A 21,087-nucleotide genomic window follows, 5' to 3' on the forward strand; every position below is an offset into this window, starting at 1 on the left:
AAGAAACTTCTCCTGTGTCTGAACTCAGACTGCTGCACGATAAAAGCCAACGTGCCTCTAACGGTTCGTGATTCATCCACGAGCCCATCGAGGTTCCCCTGATCTTCACTCAATTTGCACTTTGGTGGTGAACAACATCTCCCTCACCTACTCCAGAAAGGCGGGGGTGAGAGACAAGGGCGGGGGTGTTGGGGAGGGGCACCCTCAGGAACCCCAGAAAGGAGTGGGGTCACGTGCAGAGAAACCTGTCGCTCTCTCTATCTGGGGTGGGAGCTTTGCACTCGGTGATGACTGATACAATCTCTGCCTCAGCACTGACACCAGGCTGCAGGATCGGGTCCTGTCAGCCTTATCTCGTGAGAAACAGAACTGTCTGTTGGAACCACAGAACCTTTCCGGGTGAAAAGAGGCCACACAGCCCATTATCCCATGTTATCTCTCGGAAAAAGCCACCCAATTTAGAACCACACCCCTTCAAACCCGCCAATTCTTCCTGTTCTCACTCAGGTCCGATTGCCATTGGAGGGCTCCTTTGGAATCGAATTTCTGGATCATGGAAGTCAATCCCTGAACATCTTGGAGATGGGCTCTTGACCTCACAATCTACCTCATTATGACTTTGTACCTTATTGTCTACCTGCACTGCACTTTCTTTGTAGCTGTGACACTTTACCCTGTACTGTTATTGTTTTTACCTGTACTACCTCAATGCACTCTGTACTGACTCAATGTAACTGCACTGTGTAATGAATTGACCTGTACGATCAGTAGGCAAGACAAGTTTTTCACTGTACCTCGGTACAAGTGACAATAATAAACCAATACCAATCCCAATCCCCACGCCAGACCTCATAACATAGCACAGGAACAGGCCCTTCGGCCCACGATGTTGTGCTGAACTAATTAAACTAATAACTAAACACCTAACTAAACTAATCCCTTCTGCCTACACAAAATCCATCTCCCTCCATTCCCTGCACATTCATGTGCTTATCTACAAGCCTCTTAAACATCTCTATTGTATCTTCCTCCCCCCCCCCCCACCCCACCCCACCCCTGGCAGCACATTCCAGGCACCCACCGCTCTCTGTGTTGTTACGGACTCAGTGAATGTCCCTTTAAGACAGAGTGTGTGTGCGTCTGTGTGTGTAAAAATTTGTGTATTATTTATGATTAACTAATGTTTTTCTTGTGAATGCTGCTTACCTGATGCTATCCGGGCAGACACGGTAGTGTAGCGGTCAGCGTGACGCTATTACAGCGCCAGCGACCTGGGTTCGATTCCCGCCGCTGTCTGTAAGGAGTTTGTACGTTCTCCCCATGTCTGCGTGGGTTTCCTCCGGGTGCTCCGGTTTCCTCCCACATTCCAAAGACGTGCGGGTTAGGAAGTTGCGGGCGTGCTGTGTTGGCGCTGGAAGCGTGGCGACACTTGCGGGCTGCCCCCCAGAACACTCTACGCAAAAGGTGCGTTTCACTGTGTGTTTCGATGTACATGTGACTAATAAAGAAATTTTATTTTATCTGATGCTCTGTGCCTGCAAGTAAGTTTTTCATTGCACCCGTACACACACGACTTTGACTTTCAGGGAGGCTGTAAAGGATACAGCAGGGTTTAGGGAGGTCAAACATAAGGGGAAAATACACAGTTAATGGCAGAACCATTAAGAGGGATCTTGGGATCCAAGTCCATAGCTCCCTGAAAGTGGCCACACAAGTATATAGAGCAGTAAAGAAGGCGTACGGCACGCTTTCCTTCCAAGATCAGGGTGTTGAATATAAGAGTCAGGAAGCCATGTTGGAGCTGTCGCAACTTTGGTTAGGCCGCACTTGGAGTACCGCGTACGGTTCTGGTCGCCCCGTTACAGGAAGGGTGTGCGGGCTTTGGAGAGGGTGCTGAAGAGGTTCACCAGGACGCTGCCTGGATTAGGGAGTATTAGTGTACGTTAGCTATACATTGCAGAAAGTAGGTGAGGGGTGCTGTCCGGGGGGAGTTGACGGGAATATGAGGAGAATGAAATGGGACGGGTGTAGGGCCGGTCCTGCCCAGCAGGAGGCCATTCGGCCCTCAGCTCCCGGGCTAGCAATCCCACCCGTCCCAATCACCCTCCCCCTCGTTTCTTCTTCCCCACCTGCCCAATTGGAACCTAAACATCCCAAGTCGGAAGCCGGGTCCAATACCCTCAATAAGACCGGCCACTCCTGTCAAGCATTCGACAAAACGGTCAGGAAGGTACTTTGATGCAACTTAAATTGTTCTGGTTTAATTCATTGTTTTTTTCCGTACAAGGAGGTGCAGGCAGTAACCGGTGACGTGAAGCCTCACTTGAATGAGCACCTTCTCCAATCCTGATATTTTCCCACCACTCCGGACCTCCCCACCGGTTTCGTTCGACAGGTTAGAGGGTGGTGGTTGGGTGGGGGGGGGGGGGGTGGTGTTCTCCCAGTTTCATGGTGTCCCAGGGCCTTGTCAACCCAGGGAGACATTTTCCAAATCGGTCGGGTTTCCCTGGGCAGTCCGATCTCGGTTCAGTCCCGATCAACCAGTTGCAAGGTGCGGTGTGTCGGTGGGATTCAGAGAGCGGGGAATGGCCAGCAATCCAGAACTTATGGACCACGGGGATGTCAAAGATGGCAGCACATTGCAACCCTTTCCCCCCCAACTCCCATTGGACAGAACCCCAGGCACCAAACCCCTTCCACCCAACTCCCATTGGACAGAACCCCAAGGAACAAACCCCTTCCCCCCCCCACTCCCATTGGACAGAACCCCAAGGAACAAACCCCTCCCCCCCCCCCACTCCCATTGGACAGAACCCCAAGGAACAAACCCCTTCCCCCCCCCCACTCCCATTGGACAGAACCCCAAGGAACAAACCCCTTCCCCCCCCCACTCCCATTGGACAGAACCCCAAGGAACAAACCCCTTCCCCCCCCCACTCCCATTGGACAGAACCCCAAGGAACAAACCCCTTCCCCCCCCCCACTCCCATTGGACAGAACCCCAAGGAACAAACCCCTTCCCCCCCCCACTCCCATTGGACAGAACCCCAAGGAACAAACCCCTTCCCCCCCACTCCCATTGGACACAACAACCATCATGGATCCAACCCCTCCCCATTCACGCCATACCAGTGGATCCAACCATCCCTGACCCACTCCTATTGGACTGAACCTCCGGTGACCTCTTCGCCCGGTTCAGTGGAGGTGAGGTGAGGTGGGGGGGAAGGGGGGGGGGAAGGGGTCGACTTTCACCCCTCACCCCGAGTCCCCTCCTTCCTCGTCTGGCAACAGGTCGGGGAGAGGGTATGAAGCAGTACCTTTTGACGTCAGCACCACCTTCTTGCCCTCACCCCATCCTCCCTCAGTTCCCCCGACGTCCTGTCGCAAAGACACTGGGACACACCAACGTCCCGACCACCCTCCCCTCCCCAAACCGTCGCCTTCCACCCCCCTGCCTCACCCCCATTGAGGGGGGGTGGATCTCTGCGCAATGTCCAACGGAGGTCCATGGCAGTGTCTCTCACCCTTGTGCATTTTACCTTGTGAAATCTACACTGAAGGGGCTTTTAGACACAAATTCCAACAGGCAAGGCAATAGATGGATACTTAGAGGTTTATAAAACCATGAGGGGCATCGATAAGGCGGATGGTTGCCGTCTTTATCCCCAGGGTAGGGGAGTCTAAAACTGGGGGGAATGGGATTGAGGTGGGAGGGGAGAGAGTTACAGGGGAAAGTTTCGCCCCACGCAGAGGGAGGTGGGTCTACGGAACGAGCTGCCGCAGGAAGTGCTAGAGGTGGGGACAATTATTTAACAGACAGGTATGTGGGCAAGAAACTTCTTATTTTATTGAAACGTTCCACAGTTATGGTCGAAGGGTGGTGGGGGAGGCCGATGAGCCCATCAACGCTGATACCCACACCTACCCCAGCTCTGGGTCCGTACTCTGTGGGTCTCGGCTCTCCGAGGGGCCGGCCCGGTGCTATGTAAATGCGGGGAGGGTTTTCCCCTCCACTCACACCCCCTCCCCTCCCCACCCAACCCCTTTCAGGCAGCGAGTTCCAGACCCCCAGGCGCTCACCGAGTGAAATAATCTTCCCCGTCACCCCTCGAACCCTCCCCCCACCACCCCCCCACCCATTCACTGCAGCCTGTGCCCCCTGTTACCGGCGGGAGAGGCTCGAACGAGGGGCCGGTTACAGGATTCCCGGGGGGGACGGGCAGTCGTTTAAAATGGTGGGTGGAATCTCTGGAATTCTTTTCTCTGGATCACTGGGGGAGGAATTAAAAAGGGGGGGGGGAAATAAGGGGGATTGAGGGCCGTGGGGGACTGGGACAGACGGGGAGATGATCAGCCAAGTTCGTAGTGAATGGCAGGGCAGGTTTGAAGGTCCGAGTGGCCTACTATTGCCCTCCCTGCGGAAGGAATCCCGGCCCTTCCTGTTCCCTCCTCCTGCCCTCCACCAGGGGAAATATTCCCAGCCTAGGCAGCCTTATCTTCCACCTCACGATTCACCACCTCCCAGTCCACATACGTCTCGAATTCCCTCACCTGGTTCTGGACTGAGTTCCCAGTTTCCCAGCCACCGTCACTTCACGGCCGCCTTGGTCCCGGTGGCAAGCGCCTCCGCTGACTGCCGTGTGCATTTGTAAGCCCTCCTGACCCTGCCCTTGTATATTGGTCTGGTTCACTGACCAGCCTCCCGCACCCACCATCGAGGACGTCTACAGGAGGCGACGTCTCAGGAAGGCGACGTCGGCCATGGGGGACGCCCCACCGTCTGGGCCGTGCCCTCTTCTCGATGGGAGGAGGTACAGGAGCCTGAAGACCGCCCACCTCAAGGTTCATCAACAGCTTCTTCCCCACTGCCGTCAGGTTCTTGAACCCACCTGAGAAACATAACTCTACCTCGGGCTATATTTCCCTCAATTTACAGTAATGTCATAAAATTTATTCTGCCACATGCCATGTATAATTTATGTAAATTCATGTTAATTTATGTGATTTTGTGTTAATTTATGTAATTTCATGTATGTAATGTACTGTGTTGCAATAAGAGAGTTTTCATGGCATTTATGCTCTGTGTGTCTATGCCCATGACAATAAACTTGAACTGACTGACAACTGATATATACAAGAGGTGAGGAACCCAGCAACGTACCCAGTCCAACCTCACAGCCTTTTGTTTGCTAAATCATCAATTTCAGAGCCAACCCATCCTTGAATCCCGTGCACTTTAACTTTTGGGATACAGCATTGCTCGGTAGATTCCATCTACCTGGACGCCCTCATTGTTACTCCTCAGTTGGAAGCTGCCACCCCTTAAACATGCCACGGTGCTCGCCCTCAACTACCCAATCGCATGCCACAGACTAGTTGCCTTCGTGAGCCTCTGCTACCTCACCACACTGGAGCCCTCCACAACCCCAGAATCCCTTGTGGAGCCTGCGAGCTAACTGGGGAACACCAGGAGAAAGGAACATTCCCGATTCTCTCTGGAGTTTTGGCTTCAAGATGACGGGGTACTTCCAGAGGGAGTTCGGAGAGCCCGTGATGTGGATTCACCAACTGCCTTGCAAATAAGCATGTCACCAGGATGACCGAACCCTAACGGGGCCGACAGAGTCTAAATATTCAACCTTCACTCCTGGTAGAAATCCACTACCGTCACACAATCTCCCCCGTTGTCAGACCCCTCCCCGCCCATCCCCATTGCATTAAATCCCAATGGACCAAACATTCCTCCCACTCACTCCCGTTGAACCAAATCCCAATGGATTCAACCCCTCCCCACTCACTCCTGTTATACAAAACCCCAACAGACTAAACCCCTACCCCACTTAACAAGATCCCAATGGACTTAACCCCTTTCCACTCCTATGAAATTAAATCCTGACGGATGTGACCCTTTCCCGTTGACTCCAGTGCTGCTGAATCCCAAGGGCCAACCCCCTTCCCAATCAATCCCAGGATCGGAAATCCCAAATGGACAACCTCCTCACCCGCTCCCGGCAGATTTCGCTCTTCCCCCACCCACTCCCGTGCCCCCCATCCCACCCCAACACCACCACCACATCCCAGCCGGAAGCAATGGCGGTGATAGGCCTGCCCCGGGATAGTGCGGTCACCCCCCGGTTGGAATTAACGCACGTGAGGGCGTGCCGTGCCTGGAACACCGCCGGGGGACGCACATCCGGGGGGGGGGGGGGGGGGGGGGGGGGGAGGGCGGGAGCGGCCAGAGGGACGCGAAGGCGGGGAAAGGCTTCTCGAGTGAGGAAATGGAGAGTCCTGTTGGTTCCCTGGGGCTGGAGGCCGCGTCCCAGCGGCGGGCCCAGGAGCTACCCGCGCTCGCCCCAGTACCGGGCGTAGGCCTCCTCGAACATGGGCTTGCAGGTCACACGCGCGCCCAGCTTGGCGCACACCAGGAAGGAGCCGGCCATCTTGCGGTGGAGGGAGTAGGTCTCCTCGGGGGGAGGGGTCAGCCGGTGGCGCAGCATGATGGGAAGGATGGCGTGGATGCGGCGGGTGGTGGTCTGGGTGGAGAAGTCGAAGGGCCGACAGGACGAGAAGGCTTCGCCCAGGATCATCACCGCGTCGACGTGGGCGTCCATCATCCGCTGAGGGGAGGAGGAGGTCAGGGAGAGGTCAGTGTGTGTGGCGGGGGGGGAACCCTCCAACCCTTCACCTCCTCACCACCACCCCGCCCCCACCCCCCCCCAAATTCAAACCCTCCCTCACCCACCCCAGAAATGAAGGAGATCACCCACACCGGCTCCTGCTCGGGGGGTCCGGTCCGGGAGTGACTCCAGTCCCGCTTGGGGGTCCGGTCCGGGAGTGACTCCGGTCCAGGTCTGACTCTGGTCCAGATCTGACACCAATCCCACTCGAAAGTCCAGTCCGGGAGTGACTCCGGTCTGGGAGTGACTCCGGTCCCACTCAGGGATCCAGTCCAGGAGTGACCACTCCAGGAGTGGCACTGCACCCTCTTGGGGATCTGGTCCAGGTCTGATTCCAGTCCCACTCGAAAATCCGGTCCAGGTCTGACCCTGCTCCCACTTGGGGATCTGGTCCTGAACTGACTCCAGTCCCACTTGAGAATCTGGTCCAGGAGTGACTCCAGTACAGGGTGACACTGGGTCTGATCGGGGATCCCATCCAGAACTGACTCTAATCCCACTTGGGAATCTGGTCCAGGACTGACTACGGTCCCACTCAGGAATCTGGTCTGGGGCTGAATCTAGTCTGTGATTTACTCCAGTTCGGATTCACTCCAGTCCCAGTCAGGGTCCGATCCGGTTTCACCCCTTATCTTGGTTGCTGCTTTAACTATGTCAGCGACCAGGACACGTGATCCCGGGAATCGACTCACCTTCGTCTCGTAGCCCGTGAGGAACTTCAGCCGGATCGATTTATTCAGCACGCCCTCCCGATCCTGCTGTGCAGCTGCCTGGATAACCTGAGCCAAGGAAAGACACAGCGACTCTCTGTGACAGCAGCCCTGCATCTCCCTCTGCACCGTCCCATCACACACTCCCGGGGTCAGACAGAGTGAAGCTCCTTCTACCTGGATGCATCGTGGCTTGGTACAGAAACTGCTCTGCCCAGGACCGCAAGAAACTGCAGAGAGTTGTGGACACAGCCCAGCACATCACCTCCCCTCCTTGGACTCTTGCTGCCTTGGTGAAGCAGCCAGCATAATCAAAGACCCCCACCCACCCGAGTCATTCTCTCTCCTCTTCCCTCCCATCGGGTAGGAGCCTGAGGGCACGTACCACCAGACTTAAGGACAGCTTCTACCCCACTGTGACAAAACTATTGAATGGTTCCTTTATACGATGAGATGGACTATGACCTCGCGATCTACCTTGTTGTGACTTTGCACCTTATTGTCTACCTGCAATGCACTTCCCTGTAGCTGTGACACTTTACTCTGTATTCTGTTTTTTTTTACCCTGTACTGCCTCAATGCACTGTGTAATGAATTGATCTGTACGATGCAAGACAAGTTTTTCACTGTACCTCGGTACAAGTGACAATAATAAACCAATACACCGTCCCATCACACACTCCTGGGGTCAGACACAGGGTGAAGCTCCCTGCACACCGTCCCATCACACACTCCTGCGGTCAGACACAGAATGAAGCTCCCTCTACACCATTCCATCACACACTCCAGGGGTCAGACACAGAGTGAAGCTCCCTCTACACCGTCCCATCACACACTCCTGGGGTCAGACACAAAACACTAGCCTGTAAAGACTTTCCTCAAAGCTATAATTTTCCAGACCCTCATAATCCCCTCTGTATTCACATTTTTCTTGTAACGTGCTGTAGGGTTCTGGTGCAGATTTTGACAAGGTCACACAAGGGGTCATCCATTGAGGACGGAAATGAAGGTTTCTTTTATCTCAGATGGACGTGCTCTCTTCCTCAAAGGGCGGTGGAAGTAGGGTCTTTGAACTTTTTTTAAGGGAGAGGTAGAGCAGGGTGACAAAGTGGTGCAGCCTCCCACCTACAGAGACCCAGGTTCGATTCCGACTTCCGGCGCTGTGTGTTTGTGTGTGTGTGTGTGTGCCACGCGCGCTTGTGTACAGACTCTGCACCTTCTCCCTATGACCCCGTGGGTATCCCAAGGTGCTCCCCTCCCACTATCCAACGATGTGCGGGGGTCCGTGGGTTAATCGGCCGCTGTAAATTGCCCCCCTGGTGTGTGGGTGAGGGGTAGTATCTGGGGCCAGTTGATGGGAATGTGGGGAGAATGAAATGGGGTCGGTGTAAATGGGTGGTTGATGGTCGGCAGGGCCTCGATGGGCTGAAGGGCCTGTTTCCACGCTGTATCTGTCTATAATGGTTACAATCAGATCAGCCACAATCATATTGAACGATGGGACTAGTTCAAGGGGCCGAGTGGCCTCCCGCTCCTACCTGGTCCGTTACTTTCCCTGAGAGGGTGTCCTACCTCGATGTACTGATCTGTGAATTCCTTTTCAAACTCCCGAGTCGCTCCGAAATCCAACAGGGAGACCTGGGAGAGACTGGACACTCAGCACAGCGTCGGGTCATTGATACGTCCTCCTCCATACCACACCCCCCAACAAATGCAAACCTCCCCCCTCCCCCTCACTGGGTCTGTCCCCTCAGTAACATCCAGAGAGGAGGGTGGGGGCCATCTCTGAAAACCACAGTCGACCACTGGTAAAGGGTCAATTGTGGGAGACTCCCCTGTTAAGGGGGTCCCTGACGGGAGACGTTCCCCCTGCTAAGGGGGTCCCTGACAGAGAGAGCCTCCCCCTGTAAACAAGGCCTATGATGGGACAGACTCCCCCTGTTAAGGGGGATCCTAGTGCATCGTAATTCATCAGCTGCTCTAACAGAGTCTGGGAACCGCCCTCCCCCAGTGTCTGACATTTCCCAGGTACCTCCGGGCTGCAGACACGAACAGGTCCAGGCCTTCAATCGACCAAGGCCGTTGTCCCTGCCCCATGTTGCTGGGGAGGGCAGATTATGAACGGTAACGTCATTGGGGCTGAGGCACACGAGGTTCAGGAGACTACAGGCTGTCTGAGGAGCATACAGGCAGTCCCTGGGACCAACAGATTGTCCATGGGGGGGCTACAGGCAGTCCCTGGAGGGCTACAGTAGGACTGATGGGCCTACAGGCAGGCCAAGGGTCCAGAAAGGGGCCAATATCTGGAGCCAAAACCCACACACTGATGCCCCCCGCCAACCCCCACCCCCCGTCCCCTCACCGCCGCCTTATGCACCTTGCCGGTCCTCGGATCGTAGAAGAAGTTGGACCAGTTGGGGTCCGTCTGCATGAAGCGGAACTCGAAGAGCTCGCGCAGGCATAGCCTCAGGATGTTCTCGCAGATCTGCAGGGCGGTCGCAGAGGAGAAGGTCAGCGCCCGGCCCCGGCACCCGAGGAAATCGGCGGCCGTGCGCAGTAATTTCCCACGGGGGGGGGGGGCGGGCCCCCCGGGCCGGGGGTGGTAACCGAGGGGCAAACGTGGGCTGGGACATTGGACCAAACCATCTTACCCGCTGTGTGTGTGTGTGTGTGTGTGTGTGTGTGTAGCATGTAACGTGTGAATTTGCGCCTTCTCCCTGTGACCCCGGTGGGTTTCCCCCCGGGATGCTCCGGTTCCCTCCCACATCCCAACGACGTGCGGGGTCGGTGGGGTAACTGCCCCCCCCCCCCCAGTGTGCGGGTGAGGGGTAGGATCTGGGGGCAGTTGACAGGATGAAATGGGATCGGTGTCAACTGGACGATGGGGGATTAGGAATGGGGATAGGTACGAGGTGAGGGGGGGATGGGGACGGGGGTGAGGACTAGGGGGATGACGGGTGGGGATGAGGGGTGGGGAGAGGGGGTAAGTTGGATCAGAGACATGGACGGGTGGAGGGGGAGGAGGTGGGGAGGAGGTGGGGAGGAGGTTGGGAGGGATCAAGAGATGGGGGCTTGGGGTTTAGGGGGAGTTGGGTCAGGGGTGAGAGGATCAAATCGGTGGATGGATTTGACATACCGACCGGCGTGTATGACGGCGCACAGCGAACCCACCCCGTAACCCCGCCCACACTGAATACCCCCCTCAGTAACCCCTCCCCTCAAACCCCTCCCACCTCTATAGCCCCACCCTCATAACCCCACCCCCTCAAGCCCCGCCCACACCAATTAGCCCACCTGAGTAACCCCGCCCCCCCCCTGCGCACACCGCCCCCACGCAGGACAACCCACCCGTTGCTCCGCCCTCCCCTAGCCCCGCCCACCAGCCCTGCTCTCCCCTACCAAAGCCCCTGTAGTACTGCCCTCCACTGTAGCCACACCCTCCAATAGCCCCGCCCTCCTGTAGCCACGCCCTCCCATAGTCCCGCCCTCCCCTGTAGCCCCGCCTGTGGCCCCACCTCCCCTGCAGCCACGCCCTCCTGTAGCCCCACCCTCCCCTGTAGCCACGCCCTCCCATAGCCCCACCTCCCCTGTAGCCCCGCCTGTGGCCCCACCTCCCCTGCACCCACACCCTCCCATAGCCCCACCTCCCCTGTAGCCACGCCCTCCCCTGTAGCCCTGCCTGTGGCCCCACCTCCCCTGTAGCCCCGCCCTCCCATAGCCCCACCTCCCCTGTAGCCCCGCCTGTGGCCCCACCTCCCTTGCAGCCACACCCTCCCATAGCCCCACCTCCCCTGTAGCCACACCCTCCCCTGTAGCCACGCCTGTAGCCCCGCCCTCCCCTGTAGCCCCGCCCTCCCCTGTAGCCCCGCCCCCTCACCTTGTTGCGGGTGTGTTGCTCCAGCCCCTGGGCCTTGTCGAGGGGGAACCCGGGCACCAGCTCGGTGGTGAGGACCTGCCCACTGCTCAGCTCCTCGATCACCGCCGGCACGTGGAAGAAGGGCTCGTCCTGCAGCAGCTCCCTGTGGGTGGACCGTGGTCAGTGGGTCAGTTGGTCGGGGGGGGGAGAGGGGAAGAAAAATCGGGGGCCAGAGTAGGACAGTCGGCCCACTGTCAGTGGGGGGGGGGGGTGGGCGGGGCGGGGCGCGGGGGTTGGTGACCAGGGGTTTCTCTGTCACAGGACAGATTTAACAGGGTGTTAGGGCACCGGCTCTGCATACCGCCAAGACACGGACCTTGGGTTGGGACAACAGAAGAGGCTGCACTGGGGGTACAGGCAGAGCGTGGTTAACCAGTTCTGTCAACACACACACACACACACAGTCAGACACACGCAGTCAGTCAGACACACTCACGCATGCAGATGGGTGAACGTGCAAACACCCACAAGCACACACTGTAACCACACAAAGAACCAGGAGACTTTCCTGCCGATTTGTCCTCAGTGCCAGTCCCAGGTGACCACTCCTGTCATCTTATCCCCACCCTGCGAACAATCCTCTGCCCCCAGCACCCACCCATTCTCCTTCCTGAAGCCCTGACTGTCTGCTTCCACGTCTATAGCCAGTGAGTTCCCGGCCTCACTGATCTTCTAGACCAAGGAACACAGACCCAAACTGTCCAGCCTCTCTTGACAGGACTACCCTCTCACCCCTGGCATTACCCTGCTGAATTTTCTTTGGACTGCCTCCAGCGTTACTACCCTTAGGTAGGGGGACCAAAACAGTGCCCGAATGTGGCCTCACCGACACCCTGTGCAACCGAATCAAAACCTCCCTATTTCTCAATTCCTTCGCAATGAAGGCATACGTGCCATTTGCCTCGTTGGGCCTGCCCGCTGACTTGCCGTGGTTCGTGAACTGGAACGCCTGGATCCCTCTGAGCTTTAGTCACCTGCAGCCTCTCCCCACTGAGGTGATAAATCCAGCTCTTCATTCATGTCCTCACACATCCCCATGTAAAACTCCATTTGCATTAAACAAGCAGTCACCCACTCAATCTATCCATCGACGTCCTCATCACAACTTGCCCTTCCAACCAAGGCAACTTGGCTACCTCGCTCTGCCTTCTCTTCCTGGTCACTGATATAAGACACAAATCGTCACGGTAGTGTAGCGGTTAGCGCGACGCTATTACAGCGCCAGCCACCCGGGTTCGATTCCGGCCGCTGCCTGTGAGGAGTTTGTATGTTCTCCCCGTGCGTCTGCGTGGGTTTCCTCCGGGCGCTCCGGTTTCCTCCCACGTTCCAAAGACGTACGGGTTAGGAAGCTGTGGGCGTGATATGTTGGCGCCGGAAGCGTGGCGACGCTTGTGGGCTGCCCCCAGAACACGCTACACAAAAGATACATTTCACTGTGTGTTTCGATGTATATGTGACTAATAAAGTTCTTAACTGAAGGCCAAGAACTAATTCTTGGGGAACTTCACTAGTTACATTTCCCTGGCCTGAAAAAGACCCATTTATTCCAGATCAATGTGATAACCAGTTTTCAATCCATGCTAACACACTCCCACTAACCCCCCCCCCCCCCAACACCATGAGCTCTGAACCTGTGCACCAGCCTCTTAAGTAGCACCTTGTCAAATGCCTTCTGGAAATCTAAATATACTGCATCTACAGGTCCCCCTCTATTGGCCTCACTTGTTACATCCTCAAAGAATTCCAGCAAGTAGTCAAACAGGATTTACCTTTCATGAGACCATGTTGGCTTGGTTTAATTACATAAATGATCATATGTTTCTCCTTTATTGACTCTGGCTACTTGCCAGCAACAGGTGTTAAGCTAATCGGCCTATCGTTCCCTGCCTTTTATCTTTCTCTCTTCCTGAACAAGAGAGTTACAGTTTTGGTTTTCTAACCTGCTGGTACTGTTCCAGGAATTAGCGTCGTACAGCACGGAAACAGGCCCTTCAGCCCAACTCGTCCATGCCGACCAAGGTGTCTTCCTGAGCTGGTCCCATTTGCTGGTCCCATATCCCTCTAAACCTTTCCTATCCGTGTATCTGTCCAAATACTTTTAAACGTTGTAATTGTACCCATCTCTACCACCTCCTCTGGCAGCTCGTTCCATACACAGACCGCCCTCCGTGTGGAAAACCTACCCCTCGGGTCCCCTTTAAATCTTTCCCCTCTCACATTAAACCTGCGCCCTCTAGTTTTAGACTCCCCGACCCTGGGGAAAAGACGGTGACCCATCCACCTTATCGATGTCTCTCATGATTGTATGAACCTCTATGAGGTCACCCCTCAGCCTCCTTCGCTCCAGGGAAAACAGTCTCAGCCTGTCCAGTCTCTCCTTATCACTCCAGCCCTCCGGTCCTGGGAACATACTCGTGAATTTTTTCTGTACCTTTTCCAGCTTAATCACTATAGTATAGTGACCAGAACTGCACACAATATTCCAGGTACGGTCTCACCAACATCTTGTATAGTTGTAACGTGACATCCCAACTCCTGTACTTAATACCCTGACCAATGAAGGCCAGCGTGCTGAATGCCTTCCTCACCACCTTGTCCACCTACGTCACCACTTTTGGGGAACTGTGCATCTCTGTCCATGGGTCTCTCTGTCCAACAACACTCACAACAAAGCGTGCTTGCCTTCATTGGTCGGGGCATTGAGTATAAGAGCAAAGAAGTCACGTTACAGCTGTATAGACCTTTGGTCAGGCTGCACTTGGAGAACTGCATGCAGTTCTGGTCACCCCATTACAGGAAGGGTGTGGAGGCTTTGGAGAGGGTGCAGAAGAGGTTCACCAGGATGCTGCCTGGATTAGAGATCATGAGCTATAAGGAGAGGTTGGACAGACTTGGGGTGTTTTCTCTGGAGCGTCGGAGGCTGAGGGGAGACCTGATAGAGGTTTATAAAATTATGAGAGGCATACAGTAGACAGCCGGTATCTTTTACCCCAGGGTAGAGGGGAAAGTTGAAAGGAGATGTGCGGGGCACTTTTGTTTTTACACACAGAGAGCGGCGGGTGCCTGGAATGGGCTGCCGGGGGTGGGGGTGGAGGGGGATACGAGGCTTAAGAGGCTCTTAGACAGGCACATGAATGTGTGGGGAATGGAGGGATATAGATCATGTACAGAAGGAAGGGAATTGGAACAGAGAACATAGAACATTACAGCACAGGACAGGCCCTTCGGCCTACAATGTCGTGCCGACATTTTATCCTGTTCTAAGATCTATCTAACCCTTCCCTCCCACATAGCCCCCCATTTCTCTATCATTCATGTGTTGATCTAAGAGTCTCTTAAATGTCCCTAATGTATCTGCCCCCACAACCTCTGCCGGCAGTGCGTTCCACACACCCACCACTCTGTGTGTAAAAAAAACTTACCCCTGACATCCCCCTTATACCTTCCTCCAATCACCTTAAAATTATGTCCCATCTTGTTAGCCATTGTCGCCCTGGGAAAAAGTCTCTGACTGTCCACTCGATCTATGCCTCTTATCATCTTGTACACCTCTATCAAGTCACCTCTCATCCTCCTCCTCTCCAAAGAGACGAGCCCTGGCTCGCTCAACCTATCCTCATAAGACATGCTCTCCAATCCCGGCAGCATCCTGGTAAATCTCCTCTGCACCCTCTCTAAAGCTTCCACATCCTTCCTATAATGAGGCGACCAGAACTGAACGCAGTACTCCCAAGTAATTTAATTCAGTTTTAATTTAATACAGAATTCATTTAATTGGGCCTGTGCTGTACTGTTCTATGTTCTAACACTCTCCAGGCCCCTGACAATTTGACGAGTCTTGGAAATCCTCAGTGGGCTGTGTCTCGTGTCCCAACCAGGCGTTACATACCCTCCCCTCCCCTGTGTCTCTGTTTATGAATTGCACATGCAAACACACATCAGACACTCACAGCCAGGGACGCAGACACCCCCCCCCCCCCGCCTTGCCCTCCTCCCACAGAATGGGCGCAGGGCCCAGAGACCGGAGTCCGGACACTCGTTGTGCGGGGGTGGTTGGGAGTCACCGATTCTCTCCGAAAACCTGTAACAGGAGGCCGACGGTCCCAGGGCAGAATTTACCTACTTGAATCGCTTGGTGGAGGTGGCCTCCCTCTCGTAGTCACACTCGAGGGCCAGCTCTCGGCTCATGGCTTCGATGGCGTGTTCCGGGAATAGACCTGGAGGGGCGGGAAAGGTCGGGGAGTAAGGGGAAGGAGTGCTCCTGATCAACTGGGAACAAGGATACTGAAGCAGAGACCCGGCAGCTCTGCGTACACGGACACTGCCTCCGCCTGGCCACAGGGGTGGGGGCAGGGGAGGCCATTCAGTCCCTCAAACCTGACCCATTCGTCGAGTTCCTCCCCGTCCCCCTCAAGTCGCAGAGTGGTACGGCATGAAAACAGGCCCTTCGGCCCGACTGGTCCATGCCGACCAAGGTGTCCATCTAAGCCTGTCCCATCTGCCCGCGTTTGGCCCGTATCCCTCTAAACCTTTCCTATCCAAGTGCCTTTTAAATTCTGTTAATGTCCCTGCCTCAACCACTTCCTCTGGCAGCTCGTTCCATACACCCACCACCCTCTGGGTGAAGAAGTTGCCCCTCAGGTTCCTTTTAAATCTCTCCCCTCTCACCTTAAACCTACGCCCTCTAGTTTTAGACTCCCCTACCCTGGGGAAAAGACTGTGCGCATTCACCCTGTCTATACCCCTCATGATTTTATACACCTCTATAAGATCACCCCCTCAGTCTCCTCCACTCCAAGGAATAAAGACCTAGCTTGCCCAACCTCTCCCTATAACTCAGGCCCTTGAGTCCTGGCAACGTTCTCGTAAATCTTCCCTGCACTCTTTCCAGCTTAATGGCAGCTTTCCTATAGCAGGGCGACCAAAACTGTACACAATACTCCAGGTGTGGCCTCATTGATGTCCTGTACAACTGCAACATAACCTCCCGACTTCTGTACTCAGTGCCCTGACTGAAGGCCAGCGTGCCAAACGCCCTCTCCGCCACCCTGTTTACCTGTGACCCCACCTGTGTTTACGAACTTCATCACCAAAGACTCTTGCAAATTTCCACAGATGTACAGTGGAGAGCGTTCTGACTGGTTGCATCACCGCCTGGTACGGATGCTCCAATGCACAGGATCGCAAGTGGCTGCAGAGGGTTGTAGACTCAGCCAGCTCCATCACGGGCACAACCCTCCCCACTATCTTCAAGAGGCGGTGCCTCAAGAAGGCGGCATCCATCACTAAGGACCGTCACCACCCGGGACATGCCCTCTTCTCGTTACTACCATCGGGGAGGAGGTACAGGAGCCTGAAGACCCACACTCAACGATTCAGAAACAGCTTCTTCCCCTCCGCCATCAGATTTCTGAACTGTTCATGAACCCATGAACACTGCCTCGTTATTCCTCTTTTGCACTATTTGTTTTTGTAACTTATGGTAATTTTTACCTCTTGCACTGTACTGCTGCCGCAAAACAACAGATTTCATGACATACGTCAGTGATAATAAACCTAATTCTGATTCCCTTCATATCTAGAAATCTATCTACCTCCCTTTTGAACAAACTCGGTGAGGGAGCCTCCACAGCCCTCCTGCAGAGACAGCTCCAAAGATTCACCCCCTTCTGAGTGAAGAAATTTCTCCCCATCTCAGCCCCCCTATTCTCAGACTGGGACCCTGGCTCCAGACCCCTCAAGCAAAGGGGAGACAGTCCCTACCCACCTAACCTGTCACCGCCCTCTCAGGGGTTTTGAAGTTTCAGTGAGGCCACCTCTACTTTCACTTCTGCATCCTCCTTTGGGATGTCCCAGAAGGCCTGTGGCCGCCAAACTTCAGTCTCTGAGACCGCAGCGGGCTGCCTGCGCACAGCAAGATCCCCACGGGCATCAACGAGAGAGTGAGCAGGTTGGGCCGACTGACAGGCCATAGGACACTGGGGAGAAATCCCCTCATCTGCTCCTGGCTCTTCACACCCTCCCCCACCTCCCAATGTAGTCTGTGAGGTTTTTTAAACCATTGATGTGTGACTCTGTGTGTGTGTGTGTGTGTGTGTGTGTGTGTGTGTGTGTGTGTGTGTGTGTGTGTGTGTGCACGTGCGCACACACACAGAGTGGGTACATGCAGTGAGAATGCGAGGTGTATGCACTTCAGTTAGTGCATGTGGGGTGTGTGTGTGTGTGTGTAGAGTGTGTACGAAACACTCCAGCAGGGTGAGAGCGGTGACAGGGACCGTACCTTGGGGCAGGGCGTTGGTCATGTTGAGGACTGCGCTCAGGTTGCGAAGGTCACTCTCGATGCTCTTGGCCACTCCAGGATACTGCGGGAGACACAGAGACGTCAGGCCAGGGAATGGCTCCAGATGGACGTCCGCCGACGTGAGCCGCCAGTGACACCGGCTATCCACGTAACCACCGCCCTGCGTCGTCCCCAGACCCTGCAACATCCCTCACCGGCACCACTCGGCATCAGTGGCAACAGGCTATTGAACTGCTGAAGGCATCACACGATGGTGGAGGGGTTACTGAGGGATGGTGTGAGGGAGGGGGATTAACGTCAGTGGGGATATGGTCAGTGACACAGGGCGCTGGGGAGAGGGGTCACTGAGGGACGGTGTGAGGGAGGGGGATTAATGTCAGTGGGGATACAGTCAGCGACACAGGGCGCCGGGGGGGGGGGGGGCGGTCTCCGTTGGGCAGGCTCTCCAGAGGGCAGGAACAAGTCTGCATCCGCAGGGGGTGGTGGAGGGGCTCGGGAAGGGCTGGCTCAATCCCTCACCTGGATTTTGATGGCCACCTCCCGGCCGTCCCGGAGCCGCCCCAGGTGAACCTGCCCCACCGACGCCGCAGCGAAGGGTCGCTCCTCGAAATGCTGGAGCCTGGTCCGCCAGTCCGCGCCCAGCTCGACGCGCAGCACCTGCTGTCGGGCGTCGTGAAAGAACAACGGTCGGCACGGTTCACCAATACACAGTCCTAAAGCATGGAGACAGGCCCTTCGGCCCAACGTCCATACTAACCAATGTGCCCATCTAAGCTAGTCCCATTTGCCTGCATTTGGCCCATAACCTTTCCTATTCATGTACCTGTCCAAATGTCTTTTAAATGTTGTTAATGTACCTGCCTCAACCACTTCCTCTGGCAGCTCGTTCCACATATGGACCACCCTGAAAAAGTTGCCCCTCAGGTTCCTATTAAATCTCTCCCCTCTCACCTTCAACCCGTGCCCCCTGGTTCCTGATTCCCCAACCCTGGGAAACAGACTGTGTGCATTCACCCTATCCATGCCCCTCGTGATTTTATACACCTCTATGAGATCACCCCTCATTCTCCTACGCTCCAGTGAAAAATCTCCCAACCTGCCCCACCTCTCTCCATAACTCAGTCCCTCGAGTCCCGGCAACATCCTCGTAAATCTCCTCTGCACTCTTTCCGGCTTAGTGGCATCTTTCCTACAGCAGGGTGACCAAAACTGAACAGAATGTTTCAAATACAGCCTCACCAACGTTTTGTACAACTGCAACATAACGTCCCGACTTCTGTACTCAGTGCCCTGACTGAGGAAGGCCGGCGTGCCAAGCGCCTTCTTCACCGCCCTGTCTACCTGTGACGACACCTTCAGGGAACAATGCACCTGTACTCCGAGGTCCCTCTATCCTACAACACTCCTCAGGGCCCTATCATTCACTGTGAAAGTCCTACTCTGGTTTGCCTTCCCAAAACGCGACACCACACACTTATCCGAATTAAACTCCATCTGCCGTTCCTCGGCCCAATTACCCAGCTGATCGAGATCCCTCTGTAAATCCTCATAACCATTTTCACTGTCAACGACACCACCGATTTTAGCGTCAGCTGCAAACTCACTCAGAATCTAACTCTCCATAGCAGCCTACCAAGTGGAACCTTATCCAAGGCCTTACTGAAGTCCATATAGACCACCACTACCACCCTGCCCTCATCGACCTTCTTGGTTACTCAATCAAATTGGTGAGAGGTGATCTCCCACGCACAAAACTGTGCTGACTACCCTGAATCAACCCCTGTCTTTCTATACGCTTGTACATCTTATCCCTCAGAATCCCCTCCAGTAACTTCCCCACCACAGATGTTAGGCTCACTGGTCTATAGTTCCCAGGTTTCTCATTGCAGCCCTTCTTAAATAAAGTCACAACACTATCCACCTTCCAGTCTTCTGGCAGCTCACCCGTTGCTAAGGATGATGCAAGTATCTCAGCCAGGGCTCCCGCACTTTCTTCTCCAGCTTCCCAGTGTCCTTAGATATACCTGGTCAGACCCCTGGAGCTCTTTCTACCTTCATACGTTTTACGACATCCAGCACTTGCTCTGCTGTACGTTTATTTAAGTACTCAAATTCACAGTAAAAATATTCATTGAGGACCTTGCCCATCTCCTGTGACTCCACTTTGCCCCATTCTCTCCCAAGTCACTCTTTTTCGGTTGATATATTTATAAGATCTCTTTGGATTCTCCTTAATCGTCTCTGCCAAAGCTATCTCGTGCCTCCCTTTTGCCCTCCTGATTTCCTTCTTGAGTACACCCCTGCAGGGATTCACTTCATCCCAGCTGCCTGGAACTGACCCACGCCTCCTCCTTTTCCTGACCAGAGCTTCAATGTCCCTCCAGGGTTCCCTAATCCTGCCAGCCTTGGCCTTCACTCTAACGGGAACATGCTGACCTTGAACTTTTGATATCTCACTCTCCCAGACACAGAGGGAAGCTCCCTCTACACCGTCCCATCACACACTCCTGGGGTCAGACACAGGGTGAAGCTCCCTCTGCACCGTCCCATCACACACTCCCGGGTCAGACACAGGGTGAAGCTCCCTCTACACTGTCCCATCACACACTCCTGGGGTCAGACACAGGGTGAAGCTCCCTCTGCACCGTCCCATCACACACTCCTGGGGTCAGACACAGGGTGAAGCTCCCTCTACACCGTCCCATCACACACTCCTGGGGTCAGACACAGAGTGAAGCTCCCTCTACACCGACCCATCACACACTCCTGGGGTCAGACACAAGAGTGAAGCTCCCTCTACACCACCCCTGGGGAATGATTTTGAAGCCCCTCCTCCCCACGGGAGTGTCCCGGAACCCTGCTCCCCACCCAGTCTGACTGCCGGTGCTGGCACTTACCAACATCTGCTTGCTAGGCATGAAATCTGCCCCCTGCCGAACCCTCTCGAAGATCTTCTGCAGGGCCGGGTTAATGAAGGCTTCATCTGTGGGGGCGGGGGGGGGGGGTGGAGGGGGGAGGAGGGGGGAATGAGAGGGGAGGGCTGGTTAACTGTGGGAGTTTTCACATCAGATGTTGATCAACACATACACTACTGCAGGGGCTGGGCACCCCCAGCTGCCCCCCCACCCCTCTGTGGGAGATCCCCAGGACTCTCCGGACAACCCCGGACCTGATTTCCTGCATCACAACAAGATCCCACGTCTGAGGGAGGGAGCCTCCCTGGGTGAGGGAGCTGCCTGGTCGACCTACAACCTGCGGCGATGATTGGCAGAGAGCAAGAGTTGGTGAAGGGGGCAGGGCGAGGCCGCAGAGGGGCGGGGCCTAGCTGGGGTTGGGAGGTGGGGCCTCAGAGAAGGGCGGAGTCTGGTTGGGGTTGAGGGACAGGGCAGAGAGGGGAGGGGCCTGGCTTGGGTTGAGAGGCGGGGCCTAGATGGCAATGAGAGGCGGGGCCTCTGGGAGGGTGGGGCCCCAGTGGGGTTGAGG

General features: G+C 55.3%; 1 protein-coding gene across 4 annotated transcripts in view; it reads right to left on the reverse strand.

Annotated features, from left to right (window-relative positions):
* Nucleotides 1-4,154: 4,154 nt before the first annotated feature.
* The window catches only part of LOC127587004 (atypical kinase COQ8A, mitochondrial-like), a 33,335-nt gene continuing 16,402 nt past the window's right edge, over nt 4,155-21,087 (reverse strand). For 2 of the 4 annotated variants that reach the window (XM_052045102.1, XM_052045101.1), the window contains exons 7-15: nt 20,502-20,587; nt 18,124-18,264; nt 17,584-17,665; nt 15,427-15,520; nt 11,265-11,406; nt 9,765-9,872; nt 8,960-9,025; nt 7,370-7,456; nt 4,155-6,617 (exon numbers count right to left, since the gene is read on the reverse strand). In XM_052045102.1, the coding sequence (XP_051901062.1) occupies nt 6,339-6,617; nt 7,370-7,456; nt 8,960-9,025; nt 9,765-9,872; nt 11,265-11,406; nt 15,427-15,520; nt 17,584-17,665; nt 18,124-18,264; nt 20,502-20,587 (1,085 nt within the window). In that variant the 3' untranslated portion in view covers nt 4,155-6,338. Of the gene's footprint in view, nt 6,618-7,369; nt 7,457-8,925; nt 9,026-9,764; nt 9,873-11,264; nt 11,407-15,426; nt 15,521-17,583; nt 17,666-18,123; nt 18,265-20,501; nt 20,588-21,087 lie in introns of all 4 variants that reach the window. The other 2 variants (XM_052045103.1, XM_052045104.1) reach the window with 2 other exon arrangements.

This window comes from Pristis pectinata, chromosome 38 (assembly GCF_009764475.1).
Source record: "Pristis pectinata isolate sPriPec2 chromosome 38, sPriPec2.1.pri, whole genome shotgun sequence".
NCBI lineage: Eukaryota > Metazoa > Chordata > Chondrichthyes > Rhinopristiformes > Pristidae > Pristis > Pristis pectinata.